At 38.2% G+C, this 20,290-nt stretch overlaps 1 protein-coding gene across 3 annotated transcripts in view; it reads left to right on the forward strand.

The window, feature by feature from the left end:
• Positions 1 to 2,211: 2,211 nt before the first annotated feature.
• The window catches only part of Kiaa1841 (KIAA1841 ortholog), a 61,142-nt gene continuing 43,063 nt past the window's right edge, over positions 2,212 to 20,290 (forward strand). For 2 of the 3 annotated variants that reach the window (XM_028778077.1, XM_028778078.1), the window contains exons 1-6: positions 2,212 to 2,263; positions 6,925 to 7,083; positions 11,218 to 11,404; positions 12,899 to 12,992; positions 15,425 to 15,663; positions 19,101 to 19,159. In XM_028778077.1, coding sequence (XP_028633910.1) covers positions 6,934 to 7,083; positions 11,218 to 11,404; positions 12,899 to 12,992; positions 15,425 to 15,663; positions 19,101 to 19,159 — 729 coding nt within the window. In that variant the 5' untranslated portion in view covers positions 2,212 to 2,263; positions 6,925 to 6,933. Of the gene's footprint in view, positions 2,264 to 6,924; positions 7,084 to 11,217; positions 11,405 to 12,898; positions 12,993 to 15,424; positions 15,664 to 19,100; positions 19,160 to 20,290 lie in introns of those variants that run through there. The other variant, XM_028778080.1, reaches the window with a different exon arrangement.

Genomic DNA, 20,290 nt, shown 5'->3' on the forward strand with positions numbered 1-20,290 from the left:
ATAGAACTCATACCTTGCACTGCTTAGTTGACCAAGAACCTAGACCAGGGACCTAGGGTAAAACTAACTACTGTTCTAAAAAAAATAAAAAAGAAAGAAAAAGAGCTACTTAAAAAAAGAATAATTTAAAAGTCACAATCAAATGACTGCTAATGTCATTCTGCTCATAGATCAATGTCTTGTTCAACCATCAGAGAAGCTTGATCCTGCAGCAGATAGGAACAAATGGAGAGAGAGAGAGAGAGAGAGAGAGAGAGAGAGAGAGAGAGAGAGAGAGAGAGAGAGAGAGATCGGAACACTCAGCCCTAAATGGAATGTCGCCATCAAATCCCTCCCCTCAGAACACAGGGTACCCTATGGAAGAGTAAAGAGTATCAGCACCAGAGGGGATGGAGGAAACCAAGACAACAAGGCCCTCTAAACCAACATGACCAAAGCACGCTAGAACTTGCAGAGACTAAAGCAGCATGCATGGGGCTGCAGCAGGCCCCAGCACATGCATTATGGCTTCCAGTTTAGTGTTTTAATGGGATTGCTGTGTATGAAGAAGTGGGTCTCTGTTTCTTGTGCCTTCTCTTGTCTCTTTTTCTTCTGTTTGTCTAATTCTGGTGTGCTACCTTTTGTTTTATCTTATATTTTATTTTATTGTTTTTTTAAAAAATAACTGCATAAACCTCAGAGTATTGCCACGGTGATTAAAGTAGATAATAGATGCATACCTGGCATATATTTTTAAATGTTCTGTAGAGGGTAGACTTCCTTTACTTCATGCATTAACTTGACAAATTACCTTCACACGTCTGGTAACAAAAACCTGGGTGTCATGAAGCACTCATAAACCAGGAACTGTGGACACTTGGCAGGGGTATGGGAGTGTGTCAGCGGCTCCCCACCTCAGCTGTCCTAAGGCAGAGCTGTTCCTAGAAGGGGTGCTGGAATCTTTTGGTGTCCTTGAGGAGGTAAGAGGTTGTCATCAAGGGCACTAGTGTGATCCAAATGTTGGAATGGCTTACCTGCTGCAGATGACTTGGAGGTCGAAAGCCAGATGTGCAGCCACTGAAGTTCACGCTGTGAACACAAGTTCGCCTAAGAGCAAGACGGGAGCCATTAGCTCCCAGCAGGAAGCCTGAGTCTGCGAAATGATCACGGTGCTTCTCTTACTGTGCCGCTCAGAGCTTCGATGAAGTCTGAGGCCCATTACCAACTGTGGAAGCCTCATTCCTCGGACCCAATTTGGACTCTACCTGCACATCGAGACCACCTCCCCAGAGTGGGAAGGGAGGTCCATTTGAGTGGAAGGAGAAAAGCCTTGGCAGATAAAGAGATTAAAAACAAACGAACGAACAAACAAACAAACAAATAAAACCAACTTTCAGCTTCCACTGGGAAACAAAAAAGAAATGAAGATTTGATTGAAATCATAATCTTGAGACTTATTTTTACATTCTTGATATATAGCTTACACTGAATAAACCTCTCCCGCTCCCCTTGCAAACAGGTTTATTAGTGGACACTGTTTTGGTTAAATCTTGCCAAAACCAAAGTGAGTGCCAACGCAAACTCACATTCTGGCCTCTGATCCACTTCCGTTAGTGCTCTAAGACTGAACATCAATCAGCCTTCCAAGTTTAACACTGATGCCATTTTCCACACTATATCTGAGAAATCACCAGCTTTTCAGTTTACAGTATGTTTCTAACTGCCAGCCAACGCCCTATCAGAGCATAAAATTTTTCTGTTGTACCTAAGCAGCTTATAGCAAAACGAGTGACAAGGAAAGATTTACTCTATTCTTTTAATTCGAGCTCCCTTTATCTCCCACGTATCCCTTGTGCTCTCCTCTTTGGCTGTTCAAGATCAAGCGCTGAGGATCTAGTTGCTAAGAGACAGGACGCTGAGAGGGTGGGGACGCTGCACTGCGACAGGCCTGAGAGGAAGAGCCAGAGAGGGCAGGGTGAAGAGCAGGCTCAGGGAAGCGTTGGGCTGCTCTCCGGCACCGCCCGCACCCTCCCGCCCGCAGGAGCTCGTCGCTCATTGGATGTTCCGCTGCAGCGCAAGCTTGCGATTGGTCGGGTCGCGTTGGCCGGGCCCCTCCCCTCTTGCAGGGCGGCCCGCTAGCGAGCGCAGGCGGGTGCGGCCGCGGATCGTGAGGCCGCCTCAGCCCGGCGTGTGCGCCGGGTCGCGACGTTCTGGGCGCGAGCGCGGGCGGTGCTGGCCGCTGCAGGTGACACCGGCGCGGTGAGGGCTGCGCGGCCTTGTGGAGGTGAGAGAGACGCTGAGAGGCTGGGGCACCTACCCGGGAGCTGGAAGTGGGGCGAGGGCCCGGGAGCGCCGCTGCCCATCCCGGCGGGCCGGCCGGTGGGCGGGCGGGCCGTGCGGGGCCCCGCTGCCCAGAAGCCCGCGGGCGCCCGTGCGCAGCCCACCGCCCTGTCCCGTCGCCGCTCCCGTCCGCGCTCCTGGAGAGGGAACCCAGCTTCGGCCGCCGGACTCCTGCCCTCGCTGTCCCAGCCAGGCTGCTTTCCGACGCCTTTGTCTGCTCCTCTCAAGCCCGCGCCTCGAATCGGCGCCCAGGTCGCGGAACCCGGGTCCCGAGGACGCGCCGCGCAGGGAGCCTCGACCCAGGCTTGGAAGGGTTACTTACCCGGGAGGGCAGCGATGTCCCGTCCTTCAGAATCAGAGCCAACCGCCTGGGTCACTTGTGTGGATGAGAGTCAGGAAGTCTGTTGTAGATCAGGGCAAGTTGGTGTTAACAACCTCCCTCTGCGTGCCAGAGGCCTTACACCTGTCCCAGTGACCCCCTCCTTCCACTCCTGCCTCTGCCTAGGGAAAAATCAAGAGTCCCCTTTTCATTGAAAAATGAAAAGCAGATGCTTGTCCATATAAATAAGCCAAAATAAGGAAATAGGTTATGTTCTTTAAAAGTGTAATATGTTAAACAATAGAAATTTTAGGTTTTGGTAAATAATATTGTTTATTTACCAAATATATTATGCCTTAAATACTTTTAAAATATGGTATCATGCATGAGAGGATAATTTTGAGTTTCGGACATTTCCTTTTGGTCATAGTTTTTTTTTTTTTTATACATTTATACCTTTCTCCAGAATAAGATGCATGTGCCAGCTGTTCTAAGACTGTATGTTATTCAGACCCTAAAGGAAACGTTCTCATAGATTAGGTTAACTAGAATACACAATAGGTTTTTTTCCCCTTGACTGGAAAGATTCAGTTATGTCAACAACAAAAAAAAATCACACCCAAGTTACTTAAATCATCCATAAGCATGAGTAAATGAGTATTATATTTGAAATATACAAGTTTTTAAGAATTTGATGGAGACAACTTTCTTGTAATTTTAATTAAGTGCTGGGGACTTAGCTCATTTGTAGAGTACACTGTGCCGCCACCACCACCAAAAACAGAAAAGACATTTTAATTAAAATTTCTGGAAGTTAAAGTCAAAAATCAGCACACAAAGGGTCTTTGTCTTGAATTCTATTTTAGACTGTTTTCTTGCCTTTTCTCTTTTCCAGTGCTGGCTGTCAAACCCAGGGCCTCACGCCTCTTCATTCCCATCCTAAGTGTCTCCTAAGATCCAAACAAATTATCATTAAATACCCCTTTCCAAATCATGGGTCCTTAGGAAAAAAGGGATGCAAACATTACCCATGTAAATAGAGAACAGTATTTTGTTCTGAAAATTCAGATTTCACATTTATTTTTGTACAGTGTAACTTACATATTCATATAAATTGTGAATCTTCAGCTTGGAGTGGGTTCCAAAAGATACATTAAGTTTCTTAAAGGCTTTGAGACTTTGTTAAGTCAGCAAACATTTTTTTGGTGCTATCCACTTTGCTAGTCACTCTTTTGAAGAATCAAAGATAAAAAGCCTAAGAGCTGAGTGTGCCTGTATACACCTGTAATCCCTGTGGTAGGAGAGCATGAGTTAGAAGCCAGCCTGGCCCACAAAGCAAGACCTACCCTAGGTGGATAAAAATGAAATTTTGTTCTGGGCAGTGCTTTCTAAGGGATTCAACAAATTCTTGAAAAAAGTTTATGTCAATATCAGCCAAAATAGGATAAGGAAAAACAATTGCCATAGTAAATTGTGGTGTACATTTTGCGTGCCAGACACTGTGCTGGGTGATTTATGGAATTATTTAATTCTCACAATAATCTTAAAGGCAGTTACCATTTTCCTTATAGCAAGCCCAAGATTGCAGTGCTAGAAATGGTGAAGCTTGGTAGGTATTCATAGCCTGTTGAATTCCTTTTATTGGCAGCATACTTCATTATGGTATTGCTATCTTTATGAATCTGTTTAAGGATCTCAGAAATGCTACTGCTACAAATATCTAGTCCTCACACTGTTCAGGTGATTCTTCCCACACAGTATCAAATGACAGAGCTACCCACTGTTTTACCTTCGTTTTGCAGATGAGGAAACTGAAACACGGACTTATTTGAAATAGAGAATATCTTAATGGTAGAACCAAGATATAAAGTTGGACAGTTTGACTTCTGAATCTATACTTGTAACTGCTACACTGTACTGGGTCTTCAGTAAGGTACATCTCTGGAAGCTATGACTTTACAATGCTTAATGTTTTTGTGTTTCTCTTGTGTTTTAGATTTATTCATTTTTATTTTATGTGTTCCTGTGTGTTTACTTGCTTGCATGTATCTGTGTGCACCATCTATATGTCTAGGGCCCATGAAGGCCAGAAGAGGGCATTCTAGCTCTGTAACTGGAGTTATAGACAGTTGTAAGAAACCACTTGGTTGCTGGGACCCCAAACCCAGGTCCTGTGTGATATCATCAAGTGCTCTTAACTGCTGATCTTTAATGTTTATGCAGGCACATAGGACTGTGTTGTTCTAGCTGCCGTTTGATGTCCCGTGACAGTGTTTATATAAAAAACTACCTAGTGCTAATGGCTGCTTCTACATTTCTACTCTAGTATGCTATTTTAAATGTCACAATCCTAGGAAGTATCTTTTGTCTTTACATATCATGTCTCATTTGGGAGGTGCTTTTATTAACTTTAGAGTACCTTCACAAGGTGATCCTTTCTGTCCTCTCTGACTGTCTGTCTTAGGCTTTTAATGTAGCATGTGATGATGCTAAAAACTCCAACCGGACCCTCACACTGCTCTCGGTCAGTTAGTCACCTTTGTCCTACATCATGCCACACTTTTCCACAGAGCAGCTCATATTTTCAAGTGACAATCCTGAGCTAGAAACTAATGACAGCTAAACTATAAAAACATGACTAGCCATAAACTTTTACTGGTGTTTCCTTCTATAATTCTGTGTTCCAACTTTAGCTGCAGTGCCTGACACATACTGGTGTATTCATAAATGCATGGATAAAATAGTGTGTCTTAAATCCACTGACATAAAGAGCTTCCTAAAATATTTTAGCTTTGGATGGGTAGTTTATTTTTATAATCTCCCCACCCCACCTCATAGGCCAAAGCTTTCAGAGTTTGTCATTGAAACATAACTGGCTTTACAGTCTGTTAGAGTCTGTCCTTTCCATCCTAAACCACTGTCTCCACCTCTCTACTTCTCCTTAGAGAATGGCGAGAGCATAGATTAAAATGTGAACCCGTACTCTGCATCTTATTAGGTCTATGGCATTGTGCAAGTTACTTAACTCCTCCAAACCTGTTTCCATATGTTGTAAAATCAGGACAAGCTCTGCTTTCATAAGGCATCACAGGCTCCTCTGCCTCTCCATGGCTGCCTCCATTTTGGGTTTTCTGCCAGATCAGTCAGATCAATTTCACATTGCTTCAGAAGATAAAGTCGAAAAAGAACTTTCCAGAGTGAAGTTGTTTCAAACATACAAAAATAACACTACTTAATAGTTATTGTTATAACAACCACAGATACATCAGCTGCTATGTTAAGTTGCTAGGCTGTTTCATTTTATTATGTCTACAAGTTCAGTATGGTCAGCCATGGTATGTTATTTATACCATGAACATTTGCTCAAGGAAAAAACAGTAAGGAATTATTTAGGAACATAATGAAATTATATAATGCTTTCAGCAACCTTCATATTTTGATTTCTTCATGATTTGATTATTTCATCTATGAATAGTCAATGTATAAACTGCATGCTTAGTGACTTTTTAGGAAAATAAAGTATACTCAACTTTTCCTGAACATTTTATTTGGAAAAAATTTAACATATACTAGAGTCAAAGGTTTGTTTTGTTTTGTTTTGTTTTGTTTTATAAAAACCCAAATGCCTGTAACCTGGAGTTTGCCACTAAGATTCTACCTTTTAAGCCAGGTGATGCTGGTGCACACCTTTAAGCCCAGAACTCAGGAGGCAGAGGCAAGTGAATCTCTGAGTTTGAGGCCAGCCTGGTCTACAAAGTGAGTTCCAGGACAGCCAGGGCTACACAGAGAAAGCCCATCTTAAAACAAGCAAGCAAACAAACAAACAAACAAAAGATTCTGCCTTTTTATTGAATATTTAATCCATCTGTCCATTCTTTTTTTTTTTTTAAATTTTTATTTATTTATTATATGTATGTACACTGTAGCTATCTTCAGACACCCCACAAGAGGGCACCAGATATCATTACAGATGGTTGTGAGCCACCATGTGGTTGCTGGGATTTGAACTCATGACCTCTGGAAGAGCAGTCAGTGCTCTTAACCACTGAGCCATCTCACCAGCCCCCATCTGTCCATTCTTATATGTACCCATCTTTCAAGTCATAATATTCAAAGCTTTTATATTTGAAGAAATTTTAGATGAGTATTCTGTGTTTGCTTTATGTCAGTTTTATTTTTTTCTTTATATAGTAGCAGGTAACTTTTAGGACTATAACTAGGCTACAATGTTCTGGAAACATCTGAATTTCAGATGTAATAATACTGTGTGTTTTCCCTATTTCTAGCTCTGAAAGATGAGTCGTGGATATTCAGAAAACAATAATTTCCTGAATAATAATAACCAAATGGTATTGGATATGATCCTTTATCCATTGATTGGAATCCCTCAGACCATCAACTGGGAAACTGTGGCAAGGCTTGTGCCTGGATTAACACCCAAAGAGGTAAGTAACAATCCCTGGATCCCTCCTAAAAATATGGAAAGCAGCAGCAACATGTTAAAACAGCGCCCCCCCCCCATGTGAGAGTGAAAAAAACATCTAAGTGAAAAAAATTGTATCTATTTTATTTTGTGTATGTTTTGTCTTCATTGATTTTTGTGCACCATATTTGTATAGTACTCAAGGAGACCAGAAGAGGGCATCATAGCCTCTGGAACATTAATATAATCCTAACACTCAGGAGTTTGAGGCTAACCTGGTCTACAGAGCAAGTTCCAGGACAGCCAGGGCTATAGAGAAACCCAGTCTCAGTAAATAAATAAATACATTCTTATAAATAAATAAACCAACAAATAATTTAAGGACACAGGCTGACCTTGAACTCAGATCTACCTGCCTCTGCCTCCCCAGTGCTGGGATTAAGGGCATGCACCACCATTGTCCTGCTGTGATGAATATTTAAAGTATTTATTGGTATAAATTAAATTATAAGGACAAAAGCAAATGTACTATGAAATACTGGTAGGCTAGTCATCCTGATAACCTAGTTGACTTTATTAATTTTATACTCAGAATCAAATTTAAATTTAAGAATGCATATAGGAGAAACATAGAGTCTTATAATTCACTCATGGATACCAGTTTGAGATTTAGAGACTTCAGTTTTTGTTGTGCTTTGGTTTCGGTAGTTTTTTAAATATAATTCATTTAATGCTATCTTACGTGCATTAATGTGAGGGTGTCAGAGTCCCCTAGAACTGGAGTTACAGACAGTGGTGAGTTGCCATGTGGGTGCTAGGAATTGAATCTGGATCCTGTGGAAGATCAGCCAGTACTCTTAACCACTAAGCCATCTCTCCATCACCTGATTTTTGTAGATTTTTTAAAATGAAATTTACAACATAACTCAGGGTGAAGTATCTTCTACCTTAACCTCCATAATGTTGGGATTATAAGAGTGTGCTACTATACCTGGAATTTACTATGTAGTCCAGGCTGGCCTGGAACTCATAAAGACCCTCCTGCCTCAGCCTCTAAAGTACTGGGATTACAGTATCCAATAATTCCACTGATGGTTTCATTTTTACTTATTTACTCTCTCAGTTTTGTGTTTTCTTGTTCTGTTTTATTTCTTGAGTTTAGGACTTCTAATTTGTCTTAATGTCACTGAAGTAAAAATCATGGTAAAACATTTCATCTTTTATAGTCCAGACACAGACAAACCAACAAAAACTATTGTGTGAAACATGGTTTTGAACATGAGATGAAACAGAAAGAATTCAAACATAAAGTCAAAACTTAATAAGAAAGTCTATCTCCTTAAAAAGTGTATATAAATATCAAGCCAAACCTAGCAGGGTTTGTGTTGTGTTGTGTTGACATGTTACATAGATGGACTCCAAGTAGACCACTGTCTTGAAATGGCCTCGGGAGGGTTTGTCATCTAACCAGTGACTATGAAAACATTTGTTTTAAATGAAGAGGGTAGACAAGGACAGAATTGGGGCGGGGTAGGGGAAGAGAGTCAGATTTACCTTCTTTCTTAGTAGCCTGTCACCCCTGCCTTCTAGGAAACCTCTGTGGCCTCCCCTGTGACCTGTGATGCTACCTTCACCATTAGGCATGGTGTAGTCCAAGATAATTTTATTGCCGTCAGTTTTTCTTCTTCTGTGGCCTCCTTGGCAGCTTTGGCATCTTCATAGGTAGAGTGCTTCCCTAGTGTGTCTTGAGGCCCTTCGATTAGTACAACAGCCTGAGATATGCAGTAGAAGAAAAGAAAATATAGTGTTACAAGTTAGATCCTCCTGGATTTGCTTTCCATTGAAAGTTGGAATTAGATTTTATTAGGGATAGGGTTATTGCTTAGCGGCTCAGCTAATCCAAGGTTAGGGTGAATTCTATGGCCATATCCTCAGAACATACCCAGTCACATTTGATCTCCAAAACTAAGCAAGGTCAGGCCTGGTTAATACTTAGATCATGACAGAATTAGGTATTATTCCTGATGGAAACACATAATACAAAAATAAAAGCCAAGTATTTTACTTGTTAGTATTGTCTACTGATAACAGATGCATACCAAAGGGAAATAAGGCTGATAAAGATAATCTTTTTTTCCTTTTTTATTGGATATTTTATTTATTTAATTTCAGATGCCATCCGCTTTCCCCATTTCCCCTCCCTAGAAACCCCCTATCCCATCCCCCTCCTTCTTTTTGCTTTTATACCATTTTAATTACATGTGAGTATTAAGGTCAGTCCTAGGTTGAGGAACTGGCAATACAGTAGATACACATAGTCAAGGAACAAGCAAGACAATAAAGTCCTGTAATCACTCCCGTGATCACTGTTTCTAAGGGCTTATCAGGATGACCAAAGTATCTGAGCCTACTTCCCTGTCCTAGCCCAAAGTCATTTTCGTGTCTGAAGCCTACTTCCTTGTTCTAGCCTAACCTTGTTGAACAGAGAATCAAAAAGAGAAGTTATAATGACTCTTGTATTTTTCTTAAATGTGACCAGTTCTTCGGACTCAATCATGGACTGGTCTAGAAATCAATCCAATATTGGAAATAACAGTCTTCATTTGGAAGGCTGGTTCTGGACATTTTCAGAGACATATTTGGAAGTTAGCAGTTCTCTATGATGTTATGTTTGCAAGAGATAAAGTTGGGACAGGATCTGGATTTCAAACAAGTGTTAGTACATGTGTTAAGGCTCTTTTAACTGTCAAGTTAAAAATACTTTTGTTTCTTCTACAGTATGTAATGTTAGTTGCATTGATTGTATACTTTCTAATTGTGTTAGTATGTTGAAACCCGGCATGTCTGTTACGGAGGTCTATCAACCAGCTTTTGTTTTATATTGCCCTGAGTATCACAGAACCTTGGTCTTCTGAAAAAAGCTTGCAAATACTGGAAGAAGTGAGTCAGGCTTTAAGCAGAAGCAAGAGGGTAGTGGGCTTGATTATTGCTGGTATAACAGCTTCAATTACATTAATTGATAGCACCACTGCTTCTGCAATTGCTTTGACACAAGAAGTTAAGACAGCTACTTTTGTTAATCAGTTAGCAAAAAATGTCACTAATGCGTTGAATATACATGAGGATTTAGGTAAAGATAATCTTAACTCTTCTTTGAAAGCATATGTACATGATTCCTTTGAGTTAAGTATTTTTTACTTCTTTTATTTAAATAGCTTATGTCTGTGGATGTTTTGTCTGCATGTGTATGTGCACCTTGTACCTGGTGCCCTTGGAGGCCCTGGAACTGGAATTAACAGATGATTGTGAGCTGCTATGTGAGTTATGGGAATTGAACCTGGGTTTTTTGAAAGAACACCCAGTGATCTTAACCACTTAGCTATCTCTCTAGCCCTGAGGTAACAAACACATTTATAAAAACAACTTCTATTCTGATTTTTAAAGGAGAAAAAATTAAGTCGTAGAATTTTACATATTAAAATATACAAATTTTGTTCATATTCCCCCAACAAAAAATAGAGAAGAGTATCTTTAGGTACTGGAGAGATGGTTCATGGTTCAGTTACAGCACTCATACAGAGGCTTAGAACCACCTATAATCCCACTGCCAGGGTTGCAGCACCTTGTCCTACCTTCTGTGAGCATCAGGCATTTACAAGGTGCACATACATACATGCAGGCAAAACACTTGCACACTTTAAATACAATAAACAAATAAATCTAAAATAATTTGAAAATTAAATATCTTCAAATAGAAGTCAAAAATGTCTTTTTCAATTATTTTTACTTTGCCTTATGTATATAGTTATATAACCTTAATGATACTGAAGTTGATTATTCAAAACTATGAATCAGTACATCTTCTCTCCTGTTAGTTATGTCACTCAGCTACATATCATTAAGCTTTATTGACTGAAGATTATCATTCGTGATTATTTAATGATTGCTCCTATAGTATTACTCAATGATAATAGCATGTATTAAGATAATAAGCTTTTGTAGAATCGTTATGTACTTTTTAAAGTTTTTGATTAGAACAGGAAGTACCAGTGTTGCATTTTTATACAAAATGGTTTTGTTTGTTTGTTTGTTTGTTTGTTGTTGTTTTGTTTTGTTTTTATCTAACCTCTGTTTTTGCCATTTTATATCACTGCAGTGTGTGAAAAGGTTTGATGAGCTGAAGAGCTGCGGAAGCTCACCTGTTGACAACCAGTATAACCCTTTAATGGCTGCTGGAGAGGGTCCTGTTGAAACTTTAGCCACTTACATTAAATCTTCACTTCTGGACACACAAGGAGATTTTCAAGAGACTCCTGTGGATCAAGATACAGTTTCTAAAGCAGGTAAGGTTATAAAATAAAATGTAGTACTTGTCCTTATAAAAATTCCACATTTTGTAAGTTCTAGTCAACCTTTCTTTCTTTGTTTAAAGGCTAATTCAAATACTTGTGTAAAAATCTGTTAGTATTTTATCTCTGTGAATGTTAAAAATTCCCATTGTTGTTGTTTTTCAAAAACCTTAACTGCAAATATGTAGGATAAGTAATATTTCCATAACTAAATTTTAACCATACCAAAATCGTTTACTTCAGTTTGTCATCCTAGTTTTTCACATATTGATTATTTACTGTAATTCTGTTTTTTTGAGAAAGGGTGTCAAATATCCCAGACTAGACTTGAACTCTCTATGTAGTTGAGAATGACCTTAAACTTCTGAGTTTCCAGCCTCCTATCTCCCAAGTACTGAGAGATGCTCGTATCACCACACCCAGCTTACGCAGAGCTGGGGATAGCCTCACTCATGCTAGACAAGTCTTCTACCACTGAACTATATTCCTAGTTTTCAATTATTTATCTTAAATGAATTTAACATAGATGTTTTGTAGCAAATTTATATTTTATTTTCTTCCTTGTACTTATCATTTATTTGTATTTTTCCACCTAAGAGTAGTAGACTTTTCTCCTCCCAGAACTAAATTAGAATCAACTTGTAAGTCCAGCTGTACTCAGACCTTTTTTTACTTTTACGTGTGTGTGTGTGTGTGTGTGTGTATGTGTGTGTGTGTGTAACAAAGTTTCGTGTAGCCCAGGCTGGCCTCAAATCTGTTATGTAGCTGAGGATGATGTTGAGTTTCTGATCTTCCCTAGTACTAGGGTAAAAGCATGTACCACCATGGCCACTGTTAAATTTTATGTTTGTTTGTTTTGAGATAGGATCTCTCTAGGTAACCTTAGCTGTCCCCAAACTTACTATGTAAATCAGGCTGGTCTAGAACTCACTGAGATCCAACTACCACAGCTTCCCAACTGCTGGGATTATAGGCCAGACTACTTGAAAACAAAACCATTAGAGAGTCTTGCTCATCTCTTACGTCATCTTTTTTTTTACAGCTAGTCTTATGCACTTAACAGAAACTCAAGAGACACAGTGGCAAGGTTGATGTTTTCTGGAATTACGTTTGGAAGTCACAGACTTTAGAAGCCTGCAGAATGAGTTGCTTTCATTTCAGCAGCTCTCAGAATATTGAGATAGAAATTTACTTCGAGAAGAGGCGGCTGTGCTGTACTTTTGAACTCTCCACTTAGTTTGGAGTACTACATCACAATCTTTTGAAAATGTTCACTATAATATTAGCAGTTTATGATTCATTTTCCATGCTTCTTCCATTTGCCTTTAAAACATTAACATTAAAGCAAGAAGTGCCACCTGACAAATATCACCTTAACTGCCTTGGAAACTGCATTTACCATGTTACCATTCCATAAATAAAACCCATTGTCAGCTAGAAATGCTAACCCATACCCCTTTTTTGTATGTGTCTGTTTCTATATTTAAGGAAGACATAGTATAGCTACCGCAAGGAATTGCTCTTCAGAAAGTGAGAACTGTACTGCTCGTAATGCTGGAGAAGAGACTGGAGAATCTGAAGGGTAGGAGACTAGTTGTTTGTTGATGAGATTTAACACTGCTGTTACCTCTAACTGTAAAAGTACATGATGAGTACTACCGTACATCAGTTGTCATACTTCAGGGCTTTACATCACACAGTTGCTGAAACACCGGAGTCAGAATCATCTATGCATGAACAATAAACATAATACCTAACTCATTACTTGTTGGGTTATTTATACATTTTGGGGATTTTTCATTAAAAATTAATTGCTGTATTTAAAAAAATTAGAAATAACATCTAATAACACAGAACATTGGAAAGTAAATTTCAATGCCCAAAGAAAAATCTTTTTTTTTAAAAGATTTATTTATTTTATGTATGTGAGTACACTGTCCTGTCCCTGTCTTCAGATACACCAGAAGAGGGCATCAGATTCCATTGCAGATGGTTGTGAGCCACCATGTGCTTGCTGGGAATTGAACTCAGGACCTTTGGAAGAGGATTCAGTGCTCTTAACCACTGAGCCATCTCTCCAGTCCAAGAAAAATCTTTTAAGTAATTAGTTCTTGAAGTTTATTAATGAGATTAGATGTTTATTTTAGAACTATTTTAATATAATTGCTATATAAATATTTAAAAATCAGAATGTATTTCAGTATGCCTCAGCTTTTGATACTTTGAATCGTTCTGTGTATTTCTTATAGGACAAGTCACATGCACAGTAAGTGATCACTTGTATTGACAAACAGTACACCACATAACTATCAGCTAATGAATATACAAGACATTTTTCTCATCTCTAGAATGTCCTTCTTGTACCTCTAGTTTTGGTAGATTTATAATAAGAGCTTTATTAGTATAAAGTTCACATATAACAAAATTCATCTACCTAGCTACCTTTCTTCCTCCCACCCCCACCCCCAACTCCCTTTCTTCCTGGTTTGGAGGCTTGAGCCTAGGTACTGTGCATGCCAGGGAAGCACTCAGCCACTAAGCAGTATTTGCAGTCCTTTAAAATTCATTATGAGTCAGAGTCCAACCAAGTTCCCAGGCTAGCCTTGAGTGTGCCCTTGTGAGATGTGCCCTATAGTGAATATGGCAATCAGGAGCAATTGGTAGGAATTGTTTTTCTCCCACCGCTAGTTGTATACCAGGGATTAAACTGAGGCCATCAGGCTTGGCAACAGGCACCCTTTCCACTGAGCCATTTTGTTTGCCTGATTTTGATGATAGTATTTTTTCTCATATCCCAATTGTATATATATATAAAACACTGATTTTATATTTGGAATATGTAAAATTGAATCAAGCACAAAGTAATTCACACTTGTAGTACTTATTTCTTCCTATTTATTTCCTTTTTGTAATGACATGAAGACAATGCATTGGGATTTTTGTTTTTTGTTTGTTTTTATATATTTTATTTATGTGTGTAACAGTGCATATGTGAAACCCAGAAGACAGACAACTTCGGTGTCATTCCTAAGTTGCCTCTTTTTTTTTTTTTTGAGACAGGATCTCTCTCTCTTTCTCTCTCTCTCTCTCTCTCTCTCTCTCTCTCTCTCTCTCTCTCTCTCTCTCTGTCTCTCTCTCTCTCTGTCTCTCTGTCTCTCTGTCCTGGAACTTTCCAGGTTGTCTAGGCTGGATGTGGCCAGGTCTGATCTCCCCAGCTCTAGAGTTACAAAGAGTGTCATAGAATTGTGCTTTTTAAAGTGGGCTCTGGGAATTGAGCTCCATGTACTTTTCCAACCGAGCTATATCCCTACCCCTGTGTTTTCTCTTTTAATTGACTTTTGCCATTTTTGACACAAATCTCACTCTATAGCCCAGGATGGCCTGGTACTCGCTATGTATTACAGACTGGCTTCCAGCTCATGCCAGTCTATCCCTTCAGGTTCCCATGCCTAGGATTATGCATGTGAGCTGCCATACCTAGAAAAATTTATCACTTTTTGAAGCAAACTTTCAGATGCATTATCTAAACTTACTAAATCTGTACTCATTAATATAGATTTCATGAATGCCTGGACCCAAACTTTGTTGATGCTAAAAGTAGCTAAGTGATACTGGTTTTTAATTTGATTTAAATTTGAATCATTTTAGATTTTTTTTTCTTTTTCAACAGTTAAAGATGTTAATCATTGCTCAATAGTCAAAGTCTATTATTTACCCACTCTATGAGAATTAAAAATTGAACAATAAAATTTAAGCTATCTAAACTATTAGTCCTTTAGTAACAATATTTTTTAATTTCTTTATTAAGTGGATAGCTTGCTAAAATTAACCACAATCTGAGGTACAATCAGATAGACAAGAAATGAGAAATCCTGAATGTCAAACCCTGTAAAATAGACTTTTGTGGTCCAAGTCTTCAAAACCCTTTGTTGTCTAACCTCCACTAAATGTCAGTGCTCTTGCCTCTTCTCACATTCTAACAGTCTCATTTCTGTGTAACATTTTCTTATGAAGGCCAAACATGGTGATCCATGTATGTGATGAAGCAAAAAGCTTGAAAGAAGATTTTATTTGCCCACGAGATCTTTTGATATCAGAAATGAAGTACTTTGCTGAATATTTATCTATGGATGCCCAGCGCTGGGAAGAGGTGGACATTTCAGTTCATTGTGATGTTCACATTTTCAACTGGTTGATAAAATATGTTAAAAGGAACACTAAGGAGAATAAAGATTGTGAGATTCCTGCTTTAGGTAAAAAATAATAATCTGTTGCTTATTTTGTGGTAAAATTTGTCTGTCATCTGGTGGCTGTTTCAGGTCCAAACTGAAATGTAGGAGTTTATTTGAATATTAGTATTTATGCTCATATTACAGAAACTGATGCTTTATATGTCCTAGAAAGGATCTTAGAGACTCTTTAAAAGGCCTACAAGGTTAACAAAACTTACACAAAGTTTGTTTGGAATATGAAAAAGCAGTGGAGTGCAAGATTGTTGAGCTTTGTAGCCCAGATCAAAGTAGCACCACAAACTGAATCCTCATTTTCTCCGTACCATGCACTCATACTTAAAAAAGGAAAGAGAAAAAATGTAGGTTCACTTGTTCCTGATGAAGCAGTAAAAATGACTTCATTAAATCTCAGTGATTGGGTATTCATACTTTTGGACTCTAGTAGTGGTCCTCAGGACTTCTGATGTATACCAGTACATGGCTATCTTGAGGGAAATCATTTGTACAGTTAAGTTATGAGCTAAACCAGCTGACATTAAAAAGTAGAAAAACGTGTTTACTTGAAAAAAACAGCTTTCATAAATTATGATTATTCAGACAGATGCTTGACAATTTTTCTGTATAAATAAGCTCTTCATGTAAAGGAAAATAGTTGATAATATGTGTTATTAGTGATAAAAAGCCAAGTTTTCAAGTGAGAATTAGAGTTTTGGAAAATTTACCTGCTCCAGTGTTACTGACAGCTTCTCCATACACGGGGTCTTTTCTGTTGAAATACTGTTGGTCTTATTAATACACTGACTTTTAAATACCTCTTAACAAAGAAGTGTCTGAATATTCAGAACATGGGTAACTCAGTGAGACAGCCTTTTCCAAATGAGAGTTGTGCAGTGTCTAAAAAAGAAATTCTGCCATGGATTAATGATTGCTTCACAGTGAGAGATGAGTCATTGAGCAAAGTAAAAGTTTATTGATAGGATTCAGATTCTGTTACATTCAGCTGTCAAGAAAATACTGTTTGTCACGCTTCAGCTTAACAACCAAAAGCAGTCTACACACACATTGAATGCAGAGGAAGCTGTTAAGAAGCCAGACATAGTGGTTCATGCTTATAATTCCAGCACACAGGATGTTGAGGCAAGAGTATTGCCATGAGTTCAAGACCAGCCTGGGCTGCAGAGTGAGAGTCTGTCTCAGGAAAAATGAAACAGAGATGTGAACTCTGCAGTCAGATGAGTTAGACATTGAAAAGATTCAGAGAAAAGTCATTCAGTGCCACTCAGTGTGTCCTTTTCATTTTGAAGCTATTTTTCACATAAATGTTTACAATTAATGGATTATTCTATTTTAAAACTGACTTCTAAAATTTCTCTTCTTACATAATTTCTAAACTATTTATTTATTTATTTACTTATTTATTTATTATATGTAAGTACACTGTAGCTGTCTTCAGACACCCCACAAGAGGGCATCAGATATCATTGCAGATGGTTGTGAGCCACCATGTGGTTGCTGGGATTTGAACTCATGACCTCGGGAAGAGCAGTCAGTGCTCTTAACCACTGAGCCATCTCACCAGCCCCTAAGGGGTTCTGTTTGTTTGTTTGTTTGTTTTTGTTTTTTTCAAGACAGGGTTTCTCTGTGTAGCCCTGGCTGTCCTGGAACTCACTCTGTAGGCCAGGCTAGCCTTGAACTCAGAAATCCACCTGCCTCTGCCTCCCAAGTGCTGGGATGAAAGGCGTGCGCCACCACTGCCTGACATAATTTCTAATATGATAGACACTGATACATATGATCACATAAACAAGCTATTTAGGAGTCTCAGTTTTTAAGATTGTAAAGAAGTCCTGAAACTAAAAATTTGAGAAACAGTGTTCTTAATGATAATAACTGTTAAGGGACATGTATATATGAAAATGTCATAATGGAACCCATTATTTTACATGTTAAGGTATTAATTGAAAAAGAATAACTAATAAGTAATCTTTCAATGAGCATAGATTATATAAGAAATAATACAATCTTATTTTCAAACACATAAGAGAGGTTGGGAGTATGGCTCAGTGGTAGAGTGCTCACCTAGCATTCATGAGGACTTGGGTTCAGTTCTTAGCACTGCAAGCAAACAAAAAGCTCCTATTAATATGCTTACAGTATTGAAAAGATATATAAATTTTTATGATATTATAGTGACAGAACTAATGGAAAGATTTCTAAATAAAAATGTTTTAAATAAAAAGTCTAATTCTAAGATTAAGTCAATGTTCAGCCAGGCTGGAGAGATGACTCTGTGGTTAAGAGCATTGTCTGTTCTTTCAGGGAACATAGTTTGGATTCCTAGTATGGTGGCTCACAACCATCTGTAACTCCAGTTTTAGGATATCCTGTGCCCTTCTCTGTACTCCTCAGGAACTGCAGTACACAGTGCAGACATACATACATATAAAACACCCACATACAAAACAAGAAATGTTTTTAAACATTTTTAGACTATCTTTTAAAAAATTCAAGCCAAAAACCAGATTTCAGATTATCTAGTCATGAATATGTGTGTGTGTGTGTGTGTGTGTGTGTGTGTGTGTGTGTGTGTGTGTATACACATACCTCTTTTTTGGTGGATAGTAGCCTGTTGTGAAAAAAGTAAGATTATACACACACACATATACACACATCGAAATTTGTTTACCGCAGCATATTCATGTATGTATAGTAAAAGTCAAAGAAATAGTCACTGCTATAAATGTATTTTTTCCAGAAGCAGTCTTTATCTTAATCAAGAAAGGTACAAGGATGCTTACTTAAATCTCCTATAGTTAAGCCACTGGTTCTTAATTGGATGCTGTATCCTCAACAATTTCCCAAGAATCTTTCCCACCAGCTTGAGAACCTTTAACTAGAACTGTTACTTGGGAAATGTTGGAATTACTTACCCATTGTTCTGCTACAAAGGGTTTAGAATGATTATCAGTACCAGAATGATAGAAAATGGCTGGGATTTTTTCTTCTTAAATATATTTCATAGAGATGATAGATTTACCTTCTTCCACTATCTGTGTGCCTGGAGACCCACTTAGTGTGGCAGTAACATGTAACTTCAGCTTTTTGTCAGTAGATTTTTTAATTACATTTCAGAGTCTTTTAAATTTAAGTATTTATTTGCCAGCACTAAATGCCTTTTTGAAATAACTTCCTTAATTAACACTCTCTCTGATCATTGTTTAACTTTTCTCACTGTGACTTTTACATGTCATTATCTTCAGCTAGAGTCTTTGTACTTAACGTGAATCTAATTTAAGAACAGTTTACGAAGTCCCTTTATACCCTACGATTTAACATTAAATCTTAAAGATATAAGGAAGGAATATCAATTTTTATTAAAGTGACATACTCTTTTAAGATGAAAAGAGAAGACTGAGTTAAATATTAAATGGAAATATTATGCTCTTTCTTTTTATTAGAGCCAGGAAATGTCATTTCAATCCTTATTTCTTCAGAGTTCTTGAAGATGGATTCATTAGTAAGTATTCATTTTAAACATCTAAGCCCTTTTATTAGCCCAATGCTTTCTCCCCTTTGAATGTATAGAAAGCAAAATAGTTGTTAGTTCAAGAGTATAATTTGTAACAATACTTTGTTCTGGTGAGAAGGGGTTAAGACTACTGGGTATCATTTTGTATGTTATGTCTATAATTGGAGCAACCATTGTATAATTTGACACTAAACAATAAATTTTATTCCAAGATTTTTGTTCTATCACTAACAAAAGAGAATTAATTGGAATATATTGTTTTATTATTTAAATAATTTTTAGACTTGTTGTTGTTGTTGTTGTTTGTCTTTGGTTTGGTTTTTTTTTTTTTTTTTTGAGACAGGGTTTTTTTTGTCTATCCCTGGCTGTCCTGGAACTCACTCTGTAGACTAAACTGGCCTCCATCTCAGAGATCTGCTTGTCTCTGTCTCCTAAGTACTAAGATTAAAGCCATGTGCCACTACTTCCCAGCTTTTTAGGCGTGTTTTATTCTGTGTCTTTCATTTATAGTTCAGTAAACAAAAAACAAATATTCAGCTTCTAAACAGTGTAGCTTTATGTTTACATCATAGCTCATATCTATTGTTTAAGAATGCTGATAGGGGAGCCTTACCAACCTAAGACATAAGTGCATTGCTTTTGATAATGCATATTCCATGACAGGTAAGAAGGCATTCTTGTCAGAATGACCTAAGACAGGCTAAGTCTTGTTAATGAAATAAAAAGCAGGGAGAGGCAGAGAGCCTTTGGGGCTGCTTAGCAAGAATTGACATTGGCCAAGGACAAGGAAGTAGGCTTCAGGCAGGAATCTGACATTAGACTAGAACAAAGAAGTAATTTCAGGTAGGAATCTAAATCTTAGGCTAGAACAAAGAAATAATCTCAGGCAGGAATCTAAGTATTAGGCAAGAACAAAGAAGTAATTTCAGACAAGAATCTAAATTTTAGGCTAGAACAAGGAAGTAGGCTTCAGACATGAAAATGACCTTGGGTTAGGACAAGGAAGTAGGCTCAGATACTTTGGTCATCCTGAAAAGCCCTTAGAAACAGTGACCATAGGAATGTTCACATAATTGGGTTTAATGCCCTGCTTTTTCTTTGACTATTTATGTTTATTGT

Source organism: Grammomys surdaster, unplaced genomic scaffold, assembly GCF_004785775.1.
Source record: "Grammomys surdaster isolate TR1022 unplaced genomic scaffold, NIH_TR_1.0 67, whole genome shotgun sequence".
In the NCBI taxonomy this organism is placed as follows: Eukaryota; Metazoa; Chordata; class Mammalia; order Rodentia; family Muridae; genus Grammomys; species Grammomys surdaster.